At 39.9% G+C, this 14,816-nt stretch overlaps 1 protein-coding gene across 1 annotated transcript in view; it reads right to left on the reverse strand.

Annotated features, from left to right (window-relative positions):
- Positions 1-1,486: 1,486 nt before the first annotated feature.
- The window catches only part of MTPN (myotrophin), a 139,986-nt gene continuing 126,656 nt past the window's right edge, over positions 1,487-14,816 (reverse strand). Inside the window, exon 4 of the mRNA XM_073621805.1 lies at positions 1,487-4,296. Within this exon, the coding sequence (XP_073477906.1) occupies positions 4,210-4,296 (87 nt within the window). The 3' untranslated portion in view covers positions 1,487-4,209. The remainder of the gene's footprint in view (positions 4,297-14,816) is intronic.

Here is a 14,816-nt window from a genome sequence, read left to right on the forward strand (position 1 = left end):
TTTTAAGGCCTCACAAATATCCTAATTGTTGGTGAGGCCAGCAGGTATATGAAAAACAAAACAAAAGAAGCCAAAAATTATATAAATATATACCCAAAAACCCAAGCTGGGGCCTTATGCACAAAATACATTCATTGCTTAAAGCAAGTTTCATGAAATTCAAAAACAAATCACCACTGAGCATTGTAAGCATTAGAAAAGCTAGTTTAAATTGTTATATACTAAGCTAGACTAATCATGTGCAAGTTTTGTGCATTTAGGAGGAGGCTTGAAGTACACAGAGAATAGTCATGAAAATGTTGCTGGTTTTTGTGGTGGTGGTGTGGGGGTTTCATCACCTCAACTTGAAGTTTGTACAATGAATTACTGCAATTCCAAAAGTGCTTTAATGGAAGTGAAAATCTTTAAGGCCCCTTCGGAACTTATGGGGTAACTCAAAATGAACAGGTGGTATTTTGAGTGTTAACAAGCACTGCATCAAGGCAGGCCAATTGTTTGGCCGATGCATCGCAACGCTTAAAATGAATGGACATGACTCTTGTGTAAAGCAGCCTAACATGATGTACACGCTGCCCTCTACTGTGCATTGGAGTGCCATTCTAAATGAATGGCACCTCAAAGCACCACAAGACTGATATACACTATTCTACTAACAGTATTGTGACACCTGCCTTTACACGCACATGAACTTTAATGGCATCCCAAAGCAAGGTCCATAAAGACATGGATGAGTGAGTTTGGGGTGGAGGATCTTTACTGGACTGCACAGAGTCCTGACCTCAACCCTAGAAGACCTTTGGGATAAATTAGAGCGGAGACTATGAGCCAGGCCTTTTCATCCAACATCAGTACCTGACCTTACAAACGCACTTCTGGATGACTGGTCAAACATTTCCATAGACACACTCCTAAACCTTGTGGACAGCCTTCCCAAAAGAGTTGATGCTGTGTTAGCTGCAAGGGGTGGGCCAACTCAGTATTGAACCCTCTGGGCTAAGAATGGGATGCCATTAAAGTTCATGTGCGTGTAAAGGCAGGTGTCCCAATACTTTTGGTAATATAGTATATATCAGTCTTTTGGTGCAATTTTGTTACCTAAATTGCCCCCTATATCCACATCCGTGGAATCCTTCATCCGTGGTGCATCCTTCATTTTTGGTATCGGCACCAAAATATCCATTCGGTGCGCCCCTATAAGTAAGAACATGTAAATTTTCACATGTTCCTTTAGATGCAGTAATTAGTAATCACGAAGGGCAGAATAGGCAAAGTATGCTAAAACATTCAAAGAGAACTAGTTATGACTGGACTTTGCAAATTCAGCCTCAATTAATATCTAAGGACTCTAGCCAAGAACTCACAGAGTGGGGTAGGGGAGCGTCCAGGTGGTGTGTTCCCAAAAGCTTTGCCAGTGTCCAGTCACCTGAAGGTATGAGCCTATAACCCAGCTTCTATAAAAACTCCTGTGGCCTGTACTGTGCAATGCTTTTTTTTTTTTTTTTTTTTTTTTAATTGGATAGGGTGGGAATGGTCAAACATTTGTCATTTTTTTGTTATCTGTGTCCAAATTAAGATTTTACTTCATTTCCTGTCCTGTAAACACTTTCCAAATAGAAAGTAAGAGGAAATGTCTTCAAAATGAGGCAAGTGCTCTCCTAGAGTGTTCCCATTGGAATATTTTTACTGTATTCCCGTTTAGGGGGCAAGTCAGTGCTGGCAATCAGTGCTGCCCATCAATGTCGCCCATCAGTGCCACCCACCAGTGCGGCATATTAGTGCCTCCTCATCAGTGCCACCTCATCAATTCTCACCAGTTCAGCCCATCAGTGCCGCCTCATCACCGCACATCAGTGAAGGTGAAAAATTACTTAGTTACAAAATTTATTGACAGAAAAAAAAAGTAAAACATTTTTTTTTTTTTTTTTGAAAATTTTGGTCTTTTTTTTGTAAAAAATAAAAAACCAAGCAGTGATTAAATACCACCAAAAGAAAGCTCTATTTGTGTGAAGAAAATGATAAAAAATTTGTTTGGGTACAGTGTAGCAGGACCGTGCAATTGTCATTCAAAGTGCGACAGCGCTGAAAGCTGAAAAATGGCTTGGGAAGGAAGGGGGTATAAGTGCCCGGTTGGCAAGTGGATGTAAACCTTCCTCTATACCCAGTCAAGTGAAAAGCCTCCCATGATACACAGAGATTAAACAAATCTCCCTACATACGTTTTACATGTTAATCTGCTGTCTTGTGTTAGATTTTTTTTCTTCCTGTTCACCACTGGGTGTGGATTCTTGCCATACACGGTGTGACAGCTGATTGGAGGAAAGGCACACACCCCAACTCCACATAGGCAAAGGAAGGAAGGAATGTGCAAAGCTGTGCTGTGAATAGAGTAGCTCTCTGCTACTTTATTTATAGCACCAACCCCGACACAAATTTCAGGCTGGTTTTATTTTGGATGTCAGAACTTGTTAGAAGTTATCATGCTGATAAGAGAAGAATGGAGCAGCAGATAGACACGGGACTTAGTGCTTTGGAGAAAGATAAGAAAACACTACAGATATGTGCTTAGGTCAATTTTCATGAATCAGGTTTACATCCACTTTAAGTTTTCCTCTTCCAGGCTAGGGGATGCTCACTATCAATCAAGCCCTTTTCTGTGGGCCTAGGGCATCGTGGACACATCTCCTGGGAGCACGTCATCACATCACAATGCCGCAGAACAAATGTTTCATGGACTTAATGTCAGATGGACTACCCAGCACCATTGAAGAAGAGTAAGCAGACCCAGTGTGTCACATGACATCATGTGAGAAGTCGTCTTAAAAAAAAAGGTATGTAGTATACCACAACTATAGTCGGTGGTGGGTCTAAAATTGGGCTTTATGCTTTTTAATTTATTTTTTTGATGAATTGCTGAGTGGTTCACCAAGTGAAAAGAAGCACACATAGGCATGACCGGTGTTGGTCATCATCCAGGCAGCAAACACATTCCCCATATTGCATACTGAAGCTAAATTGCTTTTTAAATGTGTACTGAATTTGACAGCTTTTTAAAAAAAGAGTAGAGAGTGAGGGAAGGGGCTGTCAGTCCAGACACTATGACAACCATGGTCCTTTTTACTTTTCATCCACTTGAGCATCAATCAGATCAAATGGGACATATTACTTAAATTAAAATTAGCCTACTTATTTATAGAGCCCAAAATAACTTGCGCCATGCCTATCTGACTGAACTGGCTTCCCCATCTCCCACACCCTCCCTCCACTCATCAGAGAAAGGGAAACTACACGTGCCTAGAATTGCTAAATCTTTTGGATCTTGTGCATTCCATCATGTAGCACTAACGATATGGAAATCACAGCTATCCATTGTCCAGGAAGCATCCTCACTGGATGTATTTAGGCAAATTCAAGAGGCATCTATTCACCCAGCCTAATAGCATCCCCTGACAAACCTCTTTTTAGGGATCCCAACTCCAATTTAGTAAGTGCTTGGTGTCCCCAGGAAGAAAAGTGCTATTGAAATAAATATACACAATGCATTATAGCGAGGTCTGGAACACCTATACTACAGTATATTTTCTCCAATGTTTGGTTTGGCTTAGGAAGGGGAAAGAGGGTTTCAAACATTAGCTGATATTTTTGCAAACTAGTGGGTTTAAACCATAAACATATTATGCGATTCTTTAATAAAAGGTCCAAAGTACATAGTGCTGAATTATTTGTTCTCAAGTATACAAGGCCTTCAAACGCACTCCATACGCTGCATGAGGTGAAGAGTATTTATTAAACAGTTTAGAACATGATCAAAAGCCAAGAAAATGCTAATTCTCATTCAACGTTCTAAATAAGAAAGCTAAAAAAATTCTTATTTAATCTTCAAGTTCTAACAATCCCTACAATCAAGAGGAAGTTGTTATCTCTCTTTGTAAACAAGGTACATGTTCTATAATTAAGATCTGTGATTCATTCCTTCGAATGACCCTTAAACACCCCTGTGCTTTTGCAGACAGTGGTATGTTCCAAACTTTGGAAAAAGTAAGCAGAGACATTGGGGAATTCTGTCTAACCAAGGCTGTTCTCTCTCAATTGTCACTGCATTTCCCCACAGTTAAGATGAAAATTATGGATGAACGGGCAGAAAAAAAAAAAAGAAAGAAAGAAAAAAAATAAGACGTGAGAGGCAAACGGTGCTGACAATCTCCAGTTCCATCAATGCAGTAGATCTTTAATTGACTGGTTATCTGAAGCTTCAAAGGCACTTAGTCCATCAGGTCCTTTCACATTCTTGTCAGCTCCCTGCAGGAATACAAAAAGGGAGAGAACAAATAAGTGACCAGAAACCTACCTGGCAAAAATAAATAAATTACTTCTGCTTACAGCTAAATTCCAACTAAAAAAAATCTTAGCACAGTAATAATTAAATTAAAAAAGCTAATTTTGCCATCATTCAACCACCCAGGCAGTTATGTACCTTCCTTCTGGCATTTAAAATGGCACTGGCCTCCAATGTTGTGCGATTGTTTAGGGAAGGGGGGGGGGGAATATTCCAGTTACTATGAATGATTTCCAATTTGGGCGGGGGGGGTTGGAAGGGTTACAATGCCACTGATCATGAATGTTGAGGGATTGTTAGGGATGGGGATGGAAACTAAAGTGCTACTGACTACCAATGAAAACTTGCATTTGGCAAGTGGGTGACTTTTAAAAAGGATAAACCCATTTTTAACCACCTCAATATCTGTTTCTTCAGTTCCAAAAAAAATGTTTTGTTTATTTTAGGACAGAAAGTAAAAGAAATATTTGTTTTCCAAAATATGGTTATTAATCCCTTCCCACCAGCGGCCTCCCAGCTCTTTAATGGTTCTAAACCAGGGGTCTTCAAACTACGGCCCTCCAGTTGTTTAGGAACTACAATTCCCATCATGCCTAGTCATGTCTGTGAATGTCAGAGTTTTACAATGCCTCATGGGACGTGTAGTTCTGCAACAGCTGAAGGGCTGTAGTTTGAGGATCCCTGTTCTAAACGCTGGGAGGCGGGCATGCAGCTCAAGTGACTGCTGCGATTGGCTGTCACATGATCGGAAAGTCCCTATTGCTGGTATGCATTCGGGAGCTGTCCGGCAACCAATGTCTACCATGCTGGGGGCGCAATCTCAGCAAGGCAAGTGGTTTGCACAGGGCTGCATATATGCAGCCACTCTCTGTGAAGGCTCACACGCCAAGCGCGAGGAGGTTAAATACAACCAAAAGACATCTCTATGTATCATTTAAAAATATATGTAATTTACTTGGGTACAGTGTTGCATGACCAAGTAGCTGTCAGTCACACAGAAAAAGTGAACCCCTGTCAGAATACACTGATCAAGCAACGGCTGCAGCGGTTGATTGAATGCTGGTTTTCCAGCAGGAATGTTCAATGGAAGCGAGTCTAATGACCAGCTTCTTATTTTCTGGAGAGAACATTGGTAAGGCTCAGTGAAGAAAAGGAATTCTGTCGAAAGCTCAAAGTTAGGAACACAATTGAAATCCTGGTAGATCAACAGGTATTCTTCTGCACTTGCAGCAATTTTAAGGTGATAAAACATAGGGAAATGTAAATGAACTGGAAAGACAGGTTGTATGTTTTTTTTTCCCCAACAGAATTTAAAGCTGAACTCATTTGTTTTCTAGCAAGATCATGTATTGGTAAAGGAGGTAGGAATTTGCAGAGCAATCCCAATTTGAATACAGGCAGTCCCCAGGTTACAAACAAGAAGGGTGCGTAGGTTTGTTCTAAAGTTGGATTTGTATAAGTCGGAACAGGTACGTTTTTTAGGTGTAGCTCCAGCCAAAAAAATAAATTGATCTTTTTAAATAGCATAGGGAAGAGTTAACACCCCTGTAACATTTGTTTAGCTGTCTGTGCCCCTAGTCAGAAGATTTCACCTCACTTTCTGTCCCAAATTTTGGGTTGTTGTGGAAACAAGGATTGGTGATAAAGCTTCAGTGGAGACACTTTTCCCATAATAACTCTTACAGGAGTGAATTTCCCTTCCTAGGGGTAGATTTCCTCTCACTTCCTGTTATCTCACTCCGTTTGTAAGTCAGATGTTTGCAACTCGGGGACCGTATGTATGTATGCATGCATGCAGCCTCAGTCCCCTGCATTTCCTTTTCCTGTGACTGGTGGCTACTACAGTGCCTTGAAAAAGTATTCATACCCCTTGAAATTTTCCACATTTTGTCATGTTACAACCAAAAACGTAAATGTATTTTATGTGATAGACCAACACAAAATGGCATGTAAATGTGAAGTGGAAGGAAAATGATAAATGGTTTTCAAAATGTTTCACAAATATCTGAAAAGTGTGGCGTGCATTTGTATTCAGCCCCCTTTACCCCTGATACCCATAACTAATATCTAGTGGAACCAATAGTCTTCAGAAGTCACTTAACTAGTAAATGGAGTCCACCTGTGTGTAATTTAAATCTCAGTATAAATGCAGCTGTTCTGTGAAGCCCTCAGAGGTTTGTTAGAGAACCTTCGTGAACAAACAGCATCATGAAGGCCAAGGAACACACCAGACAGGTCAGGGATACAGCTGTGTAGAAGTTTAAAGCAGGGTTAGGTTCTAAAAAAAAGATATCCCAAGCTTTGAACATCTCACAGAGCACTGGTCAATCCATCATCCAAAAATGGAAAGAGTATGGCACAACTGCAAACCTACCAAGACATGGCCATCCATCTAAATTGACAGGCCGGGCAAGGAGAGCATTAATCAGAGAAGCAGCTAAGAGGCCCATGGTAACTCGGGAGGAGCTGCAGAGATCCACAGCCCAGGTGGGAGAATCTGTCCACAGGACAACTATTAGTCATGCATTCCACAAATCTGGCCTTTATGGAAGAGTGTCAAGAAGAAAGCCATGAGTCCCGTTTGCAGTTTGCGAGAAGCCATGTGGGGGACACAGCAAACATGTGAAAGAAGGTGCTCTGGTCAGATGAGACCAAAATTGAACTTTTTGGCCTAAAAGCAAAACGCTATGCGTGGCGGAAAACAATGCACATCACTATTAGATTCTTGCTCTACGGATTTGTGACAAAACAGGAACAACAATGCGACTAATCATCCTTCTTCTCTGTTTATGAGCTCATAAAACAAACAAAACACATACATATATACATACATATATATATATATATATATATATATATATATATATATATATATATATATATATATATATATATATATATATATATATATATATATATATATATATATATATATTTTATGTCTCAAGATTCATTAAATGTTCTTCTTGCTGTATACAATATCTGTAAATTAAGCTACAGTTTTGTTTTTTATGAGTTGCAAAAAATACCTTCGAGCACAAATGGGAAAACAATTTAATAGCACAAGGGCCAATACCACTTCTATTTTCCTGTGCTGTGCGAGGGGTTTTATTGCTTAAAAACACAAGTAATTACAGTTTCTCTCTGCAGTGGGAGATGGGTATTGCAGCCCAGTGTCATGTGTTTATCATTAAACAGACCTCAAAGGGTTTTGATTGAGCTCATAGATCTAATGCTAGCTCTAGAATGTAATAAGTAGAGAAAATGTGATTTTCAATTGCCATGCATTTTATACAACCTCACGGAAGCAAATAAGGAGAACAGGGAGGATTCAGCAGGGAAAGACTCAATTTGTACATTGAGGGTCGCCATGCATGATCAGTGTTTTCCCAAGGCTTCATGTACACTATAGCTCCTAGACTTGAGTTTTGGAGCATTTGGCGTTTTTTTTGCCAAAGCTCCTAAACTCAACTCCATAAAAGCCTATGTGTCCATGTACACATAGGCTTTTAGCATTGTTTAGGAGCTGCTGTGGTTAGGGGAGGTTCAACCTTCCTCTCTTGAACAGAGAAGAATTGCGTTTGGGATAGGAACATTTTTACCGTTGGCTGCGGGAAACTGCAAAACTCAGCAAAATCGTGGCACAATTGTGTTTTCCTGTGGCACATCACATTTTCCAAGTTGCTCCTCCAGCCCCCTCCTGAACGACTTACCTGAGAGTCCTGTATTGATCCAGCGCTGTACCTTTTTGCAGCAGCACTGGTTCTCTCTCCTCTCTCATGGGCTCAGAGACAGCGGTAGGAGACAATGGCTCCTGCTACTGTCAATAAAGTGCTGTGAAGAGGGAGTTGGGGCCATGCTGCACATGCAACGTTTCAGGACTACCAGGGATCACTTCTTGTCACTTTTGCCTGATGAACCCTGGTGGCTTTAAAACGTTGAACTTTGCTGTAGGACATTCTGAACACTGTTCTCGCCAGCAGCAAATTCGCTAGTGTGATGTGGCCTTTAAAAGCAAGTCAAATGCTTTTCTCTGGACCCAAACTATGTAGTCAGAGTTTCATACAAATCCGTATCTGCCAGCAAAATGAAAAGGTGAGTGTTACCCCTCTAAGACACCCAACTGTGTGGTGTGCATTATGAAAAAAAAAAAAAAAAAAAAAAAAAACTCACTTTGGTTTCATGCTGAAAGATTTCTGTAAGTGCACTGAACAGCCTATCGCAATATCTGCAGAACAGGCAAGTTAAAACAGACAATAAGACCCCTTTCACACTGGGGTGGTCTGCAGGCGGTATTGCGCTAAAAATACCGCCTGCAAACCGCCCCTAAACAGCCTCCGCTGTTTGTTCAGTGTGAAAGCCCGAGGGCTTTCACACTGAAGCGGTGCGCAGGCAGGACGGTGAAAAAAGTCCTGCAAACCGCTTTTTTGGAGCGGTGAAGGAGCGGTGTATTCACCGCTCCTGCCCATTGAAATCAATGGGACAGTGCGGCTATATCGCGGCAATACCGCGGCTATAGCCGCGCTGTACAAGGGATTTTAACCCTTTTTCGGCCGCCAGCGGGGGTTAAAACCACACCGCTAGCGGCCGAATACCGCTGCAAGAACGACGGTACAGCAGCGCTAAAAATAGCGCTGTTGTACGGCCGACGCCCCCACCGCCCCAGTGTGAAAGGGGCCTAAGAGTTTAATTTTTTTTTTTTTTTTTTTTTTTTAAGAGTTTCTAATGTGTCTAACCTAGAAGAGTCGGTGTTTCACATTAATAAAAAGTATACAACAAAACAATCTGGATTTTCATATGAACAGGCTGCTCTAAATCCCCGAGTTTGATGTTTAAAAGGGGATCGACCTTTAGGGTATCATAAGCTTTCCAAGTTTGTAATTAACATTCTGTGAACTAATTACAAATAAAAAGCATAATGCAGCTTTAGAAGGAAGAGATAAAAAAAAAAAATATATATCACAGCTAGAAGGATCTTTCTATACATTTGAAGGACATTGCTGATAAAACTACAGTCGAGCTGAAGCAAGATTGACAACGGCGCATCCTGAAGACGACAAGATTAATCTCAAAATCCAAAACACTGATGAAAGACATTAATTATTCCTAGTATTTGTTTATTCTCAGTGCGTTTTGTAGGATGTGGAGATGTCACTTACATGGCTGTCTTTTTTTATTTATGAGTAACAGCAGTTTAGGATAGAGCTGATAACTTTTCCTAGAACATAATCTCTTTTCTATCTAGCAACAAAATAATGCAAACCAGACCAATCACTTTGATAATAAAAGAAGTGACTTTATAAATAAAATACTCCTGCTAACACAGAACACAGGTGAGAATGAAATGGACACCAGAAAAAAAAAAAAAAAAAAAAAAAAAAAAAAAAAAAAAAAAAAGGGAGAAGCACACTTCTGACTGAAAGTGACCAAACTTCATACAAGAGTGTTCTATATACAGTGGATATAAAAAGTCTACACAGCCCTGTTAAAATGTCAGGTTTATGTGATGTAAAAAAAAAACAGACAAAGAAATAATTTCCGAAGTTTTTCCACCTTTAATCACTTGCCGACCTGCTCACGTACATTTACTGCGGCAGGTCGGCTCTCCTGCGCAAACCGATGTACCTGTCCGTGCAAGGAGGATAGCGGACGCGCGCCCACGGGTCCCACGGACTCTATGGCCACCGGGGGCCCGCGGTGAGGAGAGGCAGAAAGGGGAACTGCCTTTGTAAACAAGGTGATAGCCCATTCTGCCAGACGACATGACAGATCTACTGTTCCCAGTGATCTCTGTCATGTTCCAGTAAGCCCATCCCCCCTACAGTTAGAACACGCTGAGGGAACACATTTAACCCCTTGACTGCCCCTAGTGTTAACCCTTTCCCTGCCAGTGTCATTTTTACATTTATCAGTGCATTTCTTTAGCATTAATCGATGTAATATTGTCACTGGTCCCCAAAAAGTGTCATTTGGGGTCAGTTTTTATTGTAAAAAGTGTTGGTATTTTTTTTTTTTTTTTAATAGCACAAAAAAAAAAAACAAAAAAACCGCAGAGGTGATCAAATACCACCAAAAGAAAGCTCTAATTGTGGGTAAAAAAGGGCGTCAATTTTATTTAGGTACAGCGTCGCACAACCGCACAATTGTCAGATAAGCGACGCAGTGCCGTATCGCGAAAAATGGCCTGGTTATTAAGGGGGCAAATCCTTCCGGGGCTGAAGTGGTTAATGTGATCTAAAAACTGTACAACTCAGTTGAACAACAAACTGAAGTCCTTTTTAACACAAGTGTGCACATCCTCTTATAACTGGGGATGTAGCTGTGTTCAGAATTAAGCAATCACATTCAAACTGATGAGTCAGTACTGCCATTATTTGAAGTGCCTAACCCCAAATAAAGTTCAGCTGTTCTAGTAGGTCTTTCCTGACATTTTCTTAGTCGCATCCTACAGCAAAAGCCATGGTCCACAGAGAGCTTCCAAAGCATCAGAGGGATCTCATTATTAAAAGGTATTAGTCAGGAGAAGGGTACAAAAGAATTTCCAAGGCATTAGTTATACCTTGGAACACAGTGAAGACTGTCACCATCAAGTGGAGAAAATATGGCACAACGATGACATTACCAAGAACTGGAAATTCAGGGTATATATATATATATATATATATATATATATATACACATATACACACACACATATATACATATATATATATATATATATATATATACACACACACAGATTATATATATATATATATATATATATATATATATATATATATATATATACAAACACATTAATTATATTTACACCGCTTGCGCGCAAATGCCCATTTACATATTGTGCAGAATGAGAACACGTTTTCGCGCATTTGTGTGAAGATGCATGGGTGAGCATGAAAATGCGCGTAGATACACGCAAATGCATACAAAAAAAAAGTCTGAAAAAAGTAGATGCTCAAACATGAGTATCGTGTTTAAGAGGCCTAATAAAGTAAAAAGCTTCCCGACAACATTTTCAGTTATAGACAATACTGATCCAGAGGCATATATTGCTCTATGAAGGAGTACATCAATGGTCTCAATGTGTAATTTTCTCTATAAATGAAGGTATTGTGTATTTTTGGGAGGCTGTGGTTTGTAACACTTCCTTACTTGAAGATGCCGATAGTGAAGAAATACTTTGTGATAATCCAGAAACAGCAGAGTGTTTCTGAAATGAGAACTCTGGAGGGAAATGCTACTTGCACTTTCATTTTCATTCCGGTCCTCATTATTTTATTCCATAAAGTATTTGTACGTGTCTTTAGGGCATCTCTGTCATGCCAGGATGTGTTTTGTCATCCTTGTAGCATTTGGAAAAGAATATTTCTTCTCACAATATTTGCAAATTGCAGCTTTGCTCTCAGCAGAAATTGCACTGCATTGAGAAGTACAGTGTCACTTGAACTGTATTCTAGGATTTGTTTGTGTTCAGCTGAGAGAACATGCAATAGTTTTAGGACTTTACATAAAGTCACGAAAATCCTTCAATAAGGTATTTATGTTATACAGTTCGAATACCACGTCACAGATATATTATTATATTACATATGGTAGAAACATGCGCCACACTTTTTTTTTTTTTTCAAAAATAAAAAGGGGGGGGGGGGGTTAGTGCTTTTCTCGAATGTTTACTTTTTTTTTTTTTTTACCCAGGCCTTCCCATATCTATATATAACTATTGTTTTTATCGCTATTACAATGCTTACTTGAAAAATCTCCTTACATATTGTGAGTGCTGCTTGTCTCCTGTCTGGTCTTTCCACAACTTCTTGGATTCCCTGCATGCTTTGCAGCTTCTCCTCTGGAATACATATCTCATGGTACTTTGCTGCCTGCAAAAAGTGATTCCTGTACTGACGTAGTCACCTGAAACTCCACCTCTCAGCACCTCTGTAGTCAAGAAGTCAGGCTCGGTGAAATGTGTGACACAGCAGTCCCTAGTCACAGGCCATTGTGATTATGTGTCACAGAATCCAAGTTAGTAAATGTGTGGGGATCCTCACAAATTAAGTTTACAGACTTCGAGATGGTTCAGATTAATAGAAGTTGGAAATATTTCAAATATAATTTGGAGGAAAAAAAAAAAAAAAATATGATTTCAAATATTGACCATAGATATGCACAGCATGATCTAAGGGATGTCCTTTTATGTCCATTTACACTAGAATGGTGGCAAAAGAATGCAACACATTGGGATTGATTTACTAAAGGTAAATCCACTTTGCACTACGAGTGCACTTGGAAGTGCAATGGCTGTAGATTTGAGGGGGACATGCAAGGAAAATAAAAAACAGCATTCTTGCTTGTACATGAATGGATGATACAAGCAGCAGAACTTCCTCTCGGATCTAAAGCGACTGCACTTCCAAGTATACTTGCAGTGCAGAGTGGTTTTGCCTTTAGTAAATCAACCTCTGTGTCTAATTGCTCATACCGGTGAGTAAAATCTCAACTAGAAGTTGCATGTGACAGAGTGAGAGCCCATTCACACAGGGGCAACACGACTTCCAGCGCGACTTTGGGAGGCAACTTGGACACGACTTGAGTATGAATCACAGCACGACTTGGGGCAACTTACAACACAACTTGAAGTCGCCTCCAGGACAGGGAACTTTACAAGTGGCCAATCAGAGCTTATCAGCTGTGTGTGAGAAGGAGGGGGCTGGCTGTTTAGTGGAGGAAATTACTTTCTGTTTCCTTTCTGCTTCCTGTAAAGTTGCCTCAGTATGAACAGTGATCAGACTTGGAGGCAACTTCCATTGAAATCAATGGGTACAAGTTGCCTTCAAGTCGGATTGAAGTAGTACAGGAACCTTTTCTGAAGTCGGAGCGACTGCAGTAGTGTGCATTAAGACAGATCCATTCATTTACATTGATTTTTTCATGTAGCGCGACTTGAGGCGACTAGGGGCGACTTGGGGCGACTTGAAGTCGGATCCAAAGTTGCCCCTGTGTGAATGGGCTCTGACAATACACAAGCACAACAGGAAGACAGTTGCCATCCCATAACATGAAGTACCTGAATAAGCATCTGTATGGCAGGATCGTCAATACTTTTTTTTCTCTTTATTAAAGCTGCAAATTTAAGGAGATTGTAAAATAACTTTTTGAAATGTTAACGCGTTAAAGTGGATGTAAACCCAATGTCATCCTTTCTAAACTACTGCCATAGGGGTTATCTATAAGGATATACATGTCTCCTGCATGTATCTTTACCTGTCAAATGTCTCCCCTCTGTCTGTTATGAGACCCGAAAAACTGCATATTCTGTGGGTGGGTCTGTTGTCTGGAGCTCGGTGGGTGGAGTCGTGATGTCAGTAGACTCCCCGCCCACCTCTACACTCCCCTTGTCAATATGCATTTTCTCCTGTGTATTTCTTACACTGAACTTCTGCTATGATCTCTAACATCCAGTGAAAAGACAGAAAAGTAACCACATGACTTCAGCATGCCAAATCATGCTGAGGTGTGATACAGCCAATCCTTGTAGAGCTGCTGAAGAAAGGAGTGGGAGGGAATTAAAAAATAATGCATGTCTCTTAGGCTAGTGCACAAGATATGTAAATCACCTGTCACACACAGCAAGGGGGAGGATTTGACAAAGTTTTTCTCTGTTTGTCAAGATTTATCTCACTGAAAAATAAAAGAGGATTGCTCAGAGATGGATTAACTCTGTGTGGCAAGACTGGGATCAAATGATAGGAAATCTTATACTCTACAGTATGATATATATATATATATAGAGATATATATATATAGAGATATATATATAGAGATATATATATATATATATATATATAGAGATATATATATATATATATATATATATATATATATATATATATATATATATATATATATATATATATATATTCAGGTTTACATCCACTTTAAGGCTTATATACATTTTAGTGATTGGGTTTAAATATACTTTATTGAAACTAGATAATTCATTTGGAGAAACCAACAGCCTTTTTGGGATTTTTGTATTTATTTATTATATGTAGAAAAATATATAGACAATTAGGCAGCCCTGGGATGCCTGTCTAGCAAATAATACCTCTTTGGCCTTGAAATATGAAAGTTGCTGTCTATGAATGGTTCCAAGGTGTGCAAGCTCTGAATAAGTGGGAAGATCTGCTCATAAGGAAAAATGGCATGCACGTGGCAACATTTTTTTTAAATAAAATTAATATATATTCATATTCGAGAATAAGCAGAGTTTTTCAGCACTTTTTTTGTGCTGAAAGTGCCCCCCTCGGCTTATACTCGAGTCACTGCCATCTCTGCATACCTGATCAGCCCATGTCATGCTCAGACGGCAGCCGACCAGTGTACAAAAACCTCGCCGCCTCCTTGTCCGTGATAGGGGTACACTCAGTTTCCCAGCAGTCAGTGTTCAGCCTATCACGGATGTCCTCTCGTCCTCATCCCACGG

This window comes from Aquarana catesbeiana, linkage group LG03, assembly GCF_042186555.1.
Source record: "Aquarana catesbeiana isolate 2022-GZ linkage group LG03, ASM4218655v1, whole genome shotgun sequence".
Lineage (NCBI taxonomy): Eukaryota > Metazoa > Chordata > Amphibia > Anura > Ranidae > Aquarana > Aquarana catesbeiana.